We start from the raw sequence: 8,751 nt of genomic DNA, 5'->3' as shown, positions 1-8,751 counted from the left end.
CCATTCAAGAAGGTAGTGGTGGAATGTGACAGTTCCCAAGCTGTCCAGCTGTTGAATGATGGCCAGGCTGCTTCTCATAACTTGGCATTGGTTAGAAATATACTACAACTGTGCGGACATGGTTGGGATATTTGCATTCTCCATCTCCCACCCCACGGACTGCCAATCAAGTGGCTGGCAAAACAAGGGTTTAACATGGGTTTCGAGCTGCAAATTTTTGTTTCCCCTCCTGCTGGTGCTTGGAATTTTCTTTGTCAGGATGTTTTGAGATCTTGTTCTCTATAATTTTTTGATATCCTTCTTTATTCAAATAAAATTATGACCATGCTTTTTAGTTTGGCCAAAGGATGTAGGAGTAGTTCTAATAGTTTGATCCCTTCAACCCAATTTGGTTTTATGCTCGTGTATACTGTGTGGCCTGAAAATGCTCTGTTTTGTCCATGTGCATGTGCATGTGCATGTGCATGAACAATTAAATCATAGTTATTACAGATGGCGAGTTCAATGTGATTCAAACTAATTTCACCCATAAGTAGCTAACAACTTATTCAGGGGAAACATTAATTTAGTTTGACATATCCTTTGTCTGGCTTGTTTAGGTGTACAATTAATAAACGATCTCAACGTTTTGTACATCTTTCTTACTCTGTATTTCTTTATATGTCTTTGTAACATCAGGTAGACGATGCATGAACACCTGAGGAAGTTCACCAGCAATTCCAATCTTGTGATCAGAGTAACAATTTTGACAGTCAAGTTTGGTCAACCTAAAGGATTTGCCTAGGTTGAATTTGTTGAAGTTGGTGCTGTTCAAAGTGCTCTACTGTTAAATGAATCAGGATTGCATGGTCATCAGATGAAGGTTTGTAACTTGATCTACATGTGGATTATTACAACCTGCATGAATACAACCCTTTATTATAGAAACCAGCATACGGCATAAATTATTAGCATGATGGGAACATCGACAAATGGTTCACTCATTTTTTCCTGATTTTTCTTGTGCAATTTTGGAGGTTGGGTTCTTTCTCTGTTCACTTTGCATTTGTAAACTTAGTTTCATGGATGATGCTCACTCAATATTGCAACTTGGAGTTGTTTTATGGGTTCAGTCTGTTTTACTCTGTTGAGTATGCATCGGACACGGGTGTCCCGCATGATTAATAAAAAGATCTGCTGCTGCTGCCAAATGGCAATAAATTGGAGCAAGCTGGTTTTCAGAATATAGCGTGTATAACATCAGGGCTTCAAACTGTAAAACACTGCTTGCTGTTGTAATGACCATGCTTGTGATGCAGGCAAGGACCAAAGCATGAAATAGTTCTTGTTTTTGCAGGCACATTTGATTCCATAGGTAGAACTAAGTTGCAAGATGCATGCAAAGCTGGTTTGGTGACAACTCAAGGCAAGAACTCAGCTGTGCTCGGAACTGTACTCATCTGTAAGTGATTCAATAGCCATCAAAATCTTTTGTTGAAGTTCCTTTTCTCTATTAATCTAACCTCAGCCGCATATCTGTTTATAACTTTGTTCCCAGATCAAGCGGAGAAGCTGCTTCAGATGAGTCTTGCAAGGTAGCCATTGCAAAATGAGCCTGTGTTATATTTTACCCAACTAACATCCGAGGCAGTCCAAAATGAGTCCTTATCCCTGCCGCAATAGTAAGAAATGTCCATGCAACAACTTAGATTTGACCACCAAGATGGTTCCTTACAAAACGGCTTTAGTCATCAAGCTGACAAATGATTTTATCTCCTCTCTAGGAGACCATCTCTTGAGTAGAGATGGTGTGTCTAAGATCATTAAGCATCTCTTCTAAAGACAAGCCTCCAAGAGCTATGTCAAATCTCTCACCTAAAAAAATATGTTTGGCAGTTAATGGACTAAATATTTTTAAAAGAACAATTAAATGTTCAAATTAAGATGAACCTTTTGATTATTTATATAAAAATAATTTTTTTAGGAAAAACTACACTTACGGTTTCTAAACTATTAATAAGCTTAAGTTTATAAAATGATTATTGAAGTATTCTAAAATTTTCATATAAGTCACTTAATTATTCGAATGGCCTTTTTTAAAATTATTACTGTATGGCTTCTTTGTTCGCACAGTGAAAGCTTTCACTCTTTTTTTTTCATTGTTCAGTTTTTTTCATAAAACAATTTTGAACATCACGAATAGTGAATCAAAATCTAAACAACATAAAATAGTCATTTTAAAATAAGATCTATCCTATTTTGATCACTCTAATTTTTTTCTCAATTTAATTATTTTAATTAAAATAATTGTATAAAAAAATCATTTGGGTTAAATTTTTCGTTTTCTTCTTATGAGTTATTTTTTATTTTGATGAGACGAGGTGAGTTCATCTACACCCAAAGACCTTGAGAAGAGCAGCCCGGATAATATATAGTATAGAAATGGGTCCATTCACTCATTTTCTATTTTTATTATTATATATAATTTTGGTGTTTGTTCTATTTTTCTTAAAAATTTGTTGACAGTTAATAGATAAAATATATTCTCAAATTAAGGTTAAACTTTTAGATTACTCATATAAAAAATCATTTTTTTAAAAATAGTCCAATAAATGTTGAAAGGGTAAATGATAATTAAATCAAATACTACTTGAAAAAATATAAAAGAATTAAAACTTAATAACTTTTATTTCAACATTTTATACCCAAAAAAAAATCCTAACAAAGTAAAGCATTTCTACAAGAATAATACTTTGCTTTCTTTATTAAAGTAAAAATTGTACTTTTTTTATTTACAAATTAGGCAACTACTTTGATTCTTTACGGGTTTAAGATTACTTAATCATGCCATGAATACATGGATAACAGTCGAAAACCATAAGAAATTATTATGTTTGCATGTTTTACTTGATATATGTTGACACGTCACCTATTTTAGAGTTAACACGTGCATACTCAATGTAAGTTCCCCTATACATGGTGTGAATCCTTGAATAATATATGTCAGTTCGCCCATATGATGTAGTCAAACTCCTTACCACATTCATGTTTTTTTATTAAATAAGAAATTTACCCCAAAACATTATAACTCTACATTGTATATAATAAAGTTTGGTTTTTATGTTCATTTAAATTACCAAGTGAAACAGTATTTTTCTCATCTCTTTTCAGGTATATTTTTGAACATTTTTTTTCAATTTAAAATTGAGAAAGAAAATATCTTCTCTAATTTCAACAAATAAATTAAATGTCTTTATTATTTTTTTTTAGAATTATGGATTATTGTCTGTGTTTGAATTATGGGTTTCGCAACCTAAACTGAAAAGTATTGTTGAGAATAATTAAATTAATTAAGATATTTTAAATAAGAAATAATTCAAATCTTACAAACCCAAACAAATCATAGATGAATTCCAAAGTAATATTGAAATCAAATCATACAAACCCAAATCGATCTTAAACAAAGTAACAATGAAACCAAATCACACTTGGAATTCGAGCATCCTTTCATCAAGGAAGTAGGAATGAAATGCGAAATCCTTTGTGAACTCCTTTGATCAAATAAATCCTTTGGTGCTTTTCATTTGAATAAATCACATCTACAACCATGAACACAATTAGAACTGATGTTGATAATGAAAACAAAATCATGAAATAATAGCAATCAACAACATTGATGATTGAAAAATAATTTTTTAATCATTTAGAGTACTTACCACAAAGCTTTAGGCTTAGTTATCCCAACGACATTTGTATTTGCAGTGGACAATATAGTTGCATGTAGACTTTTCACACTTGAGAATTTCTTCTTGGCAAAGCTTACCACAATAAGAGCATTCAGGGTATCCCTTGACCTTCCTAAAAAATTTGAGAAACCACTACAATGCTGATTGCAGAAGTCACACATCTGGAAGTCTTTGAAATAGAGTATGGCATTGTCTTGATGAAACCAATGTTGTTTGATTCTTGGGAATTCAAATTAGGTTTTATGAAGAAAAAATGGACATTCTGAACAATAATAGAAGAGAGTTGAGATAGATAGCATGCACCCATCACATTTTCTATCAATTTCCTTCTCCATCTTGTCTGCACGTTGCTTGTGAAGGTGATAATTACAATGAATACAAGTGAAGCATGGAGCTGAAAGCAGTTCCTCACATCCATTGCAGTAAGCTTTGAGACTTTCATTGCTTTGCTCTGCCACTAACACCAAAGGATGTTCCTCATGAAAAGGATGCTGAATTTGTTGCACCGACTTGCGGTGTCTCTCATTCTTATTCTCACTCTCTCACTCTCCATCTCCATGGATTAGTGTGTTTGTGAGAAATGAAGGAAATAAAATGAATGAATAAAGGAGATGAATAAAAGGAGGGATAATTTTGAAGTAGAGGAATGATGGAGAAATGGTTGTTTGAGGAGTTGTGGTTTAACACTAATATTTCTCAAATTGGTAGTGTGAGATTGGATTCTTTTTCTTTTTCTCAAATTGGTAGTGTGAGAAATGGGTACATTCATTGATTTTCTATCATTCACTATTTCTATTGTTATATATAATTTTTTAAATAATCACATTAAGATTAAAATTTTGATTATTCATATAAAAATCATTTTTTTAAAAATTTTCCAATAAATGTTGAAAGAGTAAATGATAATTAAATCAAATACTACTTGAAAAGAATTAAAACTCAATAACTTTTATTTGAGCATTTTATAAAAAAAATATTTTTATACTCTTTTTAGGTATATTTTTGAACCGTTTCATTTCAATTTAAAATTGAAAAAAAAATATCTTCTCTAATTTCGAAAAATAAATTAAACATTTTTATTATTTATTTTTTAGAATTATGGATTATTGTGCGTTTGAATTATGGGTTCCGCAACCCATGTTGAAAAGTACTGTTGAGAATAATTAAATTAATTAAGATAATTTGAATAAGAAATAATTCAAATCTTACAAACCCAAACAAATCATAGATGAATTCTAAAGTAATACTGAATCAAATCATACAAACCCAAATCAATCATGAACAAAGTAACAATGAAACCAAATCACACCTCGAATTTGAGCATCCTTTAATCAAAGAAGTAGGAATGAAATGTCAAATCCTTTGTGAACTCCTTTTATCAAATAAATCCTTTGGTGCTTTTCATTGAACAAATCACATCTACAACCATGATGACAATTACAACTGAGGTTAATAATGAAAACAAAATCATGAAATAGTAGCAATTAACAGCATTTATGATTAAAAAATTATTTTTTACTCATTTAGAGTACTTACCACAAAGGCTTAGGCTTAGTAACCCCAACGGCATTTGTATTTGTTGTGGACAATATAGTTGCATGTAGACTTTTCACACTTGAGAATTTCTTCTCGGCAAAGCTTACCACAATAAGAGCATTCAGGGTAGCCCTCGACCTTCCTAAAAAATTTAAGAGCATGATAATGTTTGTAACTATAATAAGGCACTATGCTCCCATCCTTGAGAAATGAAAATTTTCCAAGAACACATTTGAGATGAGCAGAAGTATCACAGATTGAACAAGAATAATACCAAAGGCTTGGATCTCTATATTGCTCACAAATATCACAATAACTTTGCTCCTTATCATCATGATAAGTAAGCTTTAGCTTGTGTTCATCAATTTTGTGAAGAGCTGAATGTGGTAATGTTAAGCATCGAAAATCCAAAGCAAATCTGCACTTTCCACATCTGAATGCACCTTTGTTGATATTAGCGCCACAACCATTACAGTTATCCTTACATTTGAAATAAAAAAAGAGAAAGTGTTGGTGTCCTTCACATTCAATGATATCAGTAACTTTAGCACACCTTATGCACATGTCCCAATATTCTCCAAATTTGTAGAAGAAACCAGTACAACTTCGATTGCAAAATTTACATTTCGAGAAGCCTTCGAAATAGAGGGTGGAATTGCTTTGACGAAGCCAATGTTGCTTGATTCTTTGCAATTCAGCACAGTTTTATGAAGAAGAAAGGGGCATTCTAAACAATAATAGAAAATATTTGAGATACGTAGCATGCACCCGTCACATTTTCTATCAATTTCCTCCTCCATCTTGTCTGCTAACACCAAGCAATGTTGATGACTGAAATGTTGAATCTTTGTAGCTTCCCCAGCTTCATTCACCTCAATAACACGAATGATGGAAGACTGCATAGATTTTTCTTCAAGCTCCTCACATTGCTTTTCGTCCTCAATTACCTTGTACAACCTTCGATCCTCTAAGACACAATTCACATGGACAACATAATTGCAACCTAGCTTCCCACAAGAGTAACTCCCACGATCTACTCTCACTTTTTTGAAACAAATCTTGCAATCTTGCCTTGTAAGACCTGTAAGAAAATATTTGTGAAAAATGCAGTGATCATGTCGAGAAAATTTGATGATGCGTGGGAGTGAAGTGCAATCCTTATGGACCATGAGGTTGCATGTTGAACATATATATGAAATATAATTTCCTTCAGTGCCACATGCATCGCAAATGAATGAGTCTTGTCTCCAAAATAAGGTGAATGGGTGCTGATGATGACTTCTATCTTCTACAATGGACCTCAGCCAAGCACATCCAACATCGATGCTGAAATGGCAAAGAGAACAGCCATAAAAGGCTCCAGAATGTCCCTTTTGGCATAGGTTGCAAGAATTATAACTATCACTGTAATTAAGAAGCAGAGGGTGTATGTGATGGGAAGGGTGATTAATTTTAGTGGGTAACTCATTAAGGCATTTCTTGTGAATGATGAATGATGGACAATCAGAACAAAAATATATAGCATCTGTCAATGGTTCATGACACCAGCAACAGTTCAATCTTTGAGTACATCTATGGCCATGGGACTTTCTATGAAGGTAAGTGGATGTCTGTGGATGTGATATTTGGACTGTTGATTAAACTTATACGAAAAAGATAAATGAGCACATTTGATGTCAAGGGAAAAATAACAAACACTACATTGATAAAAAAATATGTTGCGTTTTTTCTTGCATAATGCACAACCATATACCTTGTGATCACTAGAACTTGGCCTTTGTCGAAGAAAAAAACCTAAGTCTAAGTGTTGGGGATGGAAAGGGTGATTATGAAGGTAAAAGGGTGCCTCTGCAGATTGCTTGTGAAGGTGATAATTGCAATGAATACAAGTGAAGCATGGAGTTGAAAGCAGCTCCCCACATCCATCGCAGTAAGCTTTGAGACCTTCATTACTTTGCTCTGCCACTAACACCAAGGGATGTTCCTCATGGAAAGGATGCTGAATTTGTTGCACCGACTTGTGGTGTCTCTCATTCTCATTCTCCATCTCCATAGATTAGTGCGTTTTTGAGAAATGAAGGAAATAATAGGAATGGGTAGAGGAGATGAATAAAAGGAGGGATAATTTTGAAGCAGAAAGGAATGATGGAGAAATGGTAGTTTGAGGAGTTGTGGTTTAACACTAATATTTCTCAAATTGGTAGTGTGAGATTGGATTCTTTTTCTTTTTCTTTTTCTTAAGTATCCAAAGATAATCACTTTAAAAAGTAAAAATAAAAAAATTAAAGTATGGTTTGTTTAATGGTAAGCACAAAGAATTTTAGTTATGGTAATTAAAAAGGAAGACTACAAAACTTAAATAGATTTTATGGCTATGAGTGATAACTATAAATATTTTAAAGAGTAAGAAATGAAAATTTAAGAGATATTATCACCGCCATATGATTTTAATAAAGAAGATTATATATATTGGATAAAGATGATAATAGATCACATATATGCAATTTTTTAATAAAATTCAAATATGAAATTTCATAATTTGTTTATTAATGAATTAATTCTAAATATTACTATTTGAATCCCAAATAATAATTATCTATTAGTTATCCAAATAGGATTAATATATAAATATAGTAAGATAAAAAATGAAAAACAATTTTTTAAAAATGTAAATCTAATCATTCAAATCCAAAATAAATATTTTTTAGTATAAAATTACAATTAGTAGCTTAAGTATATCATACCAATCAGTATTGTGTGCTAAGATAAGACACATTACAATATGATTATCTTTTGAAAAAATTTAGGGGCTTTTTAAAGACCCTTTAACCTTAGTCTTTAAATCAATGCATCAAATGTATGATATACGCAAAGAATTTGATATCAATTGAACAAAGTAAAGATTTCTTAAAAGAAAAGATAATAAATACAAATTAAAGTTTATATGTTATAAAAAAGATCCTAACAAAGTAAAGCATTTCTATAAGAATAATACTTTGCTTTCTTTATTAAAGTAAAAATTGTTAATTCTTTTCTTTTATTTGTAAGTTAGGTAACTACTTTGATTCTTTACGGGTTTAAGATTATTTAATCATGCCATGAATACGTGGACAACAATCGAGGCACATAAGCAATTGTTATGCTTGTATGTTTTATTTGATATTATTGTTATTTATATATTCTTATATATCTAATTGATTAATCAATTGAGTTTAGTAATTAATGTGATCAAAGAAAAAAATAATTATGAGAAGGATTTAATTGATTTTCTTATTATTCTACTAATAACACAAAAAAAGCATTCTTCTCTTCCATTATTCTTCATAACTTGAATAGATTTTATGCATACTTATAAATATCTCAAAGAGTAAAGAATGAAAAATTAAGAGATATGTTAAAAGGTGTTCAAACCATCAATTTAATTATTAATAGAACTGAATTAATATTAACCAACTTAATCTAACTATATAATTCTTTATCTGTTATCCGA

At 31.5% G+C, this 8,751-nt stretch overlaps 1 protein-coding gene and 1 long non-coding RNA gene across 2 annotated transcripts; one reads left to right on the top strand and one right to left on the bottom strand.

Annotated features, from left to right (window-relative positions):
* The first annotated feature begins 583 nt into the window (after positions 1-583).
* Positions 584-2,530, top strand: LOC121226254 (uncharacterized). The gene is made up of 3 exons (XR_005924108.1): positions 584-862; positions 1,337-1,441; positions 1,538-2,530. It is a non-coding gene; the product is annotated as an uncharacterized lncRNA (long non-coding RNA).
* Positions 2,531-5,518: 2,988 nt separating this feature from the next.
* On the bottom strand, positions 5,519-7,542 carry LOC107941942 (uncharacterized). The gene is made up of 2 exons (XM_016875570.2): positions 7,015-7,542; positions 5,519-6,342 (listed from the first exon to the last, which is right to left on the bottom strand). Exons 1-2 carry the CDS (start codon positions 7,312-7,314, stop codon positions 6,301-6,303), a joined length of 342 nt encoding a protein of 113 aa, XP_016731059.1. The 5' UTR covers positions 7,315-7,542; the 3' UTR covers positions 5,519-6,300.
* Positions 7,543-8,751: the final 1,209 nt, after the last annotated feature.

This window comes from Gossypium hirsutum, unplaced genomic scaffold, assembly GCF_007990345.1.
Source record: "Gossypium hirsutum isolate 1008001.06 unplaced genomic scaffold, Gossypium_hirsutum_v2.1 scaffold_34, whole genome shotgun sequence".
NCBI lineage: Eukaryota > Viridiplantae > Streptophyta > Magnoliopsida > Malvales > Malvaceae > Gossypium > Gossypium hirsutum.
Note: the sequence above shows the minus strand (reverse complement) of the source record. Positions and strands in the feature narration are given on the sequence as shown.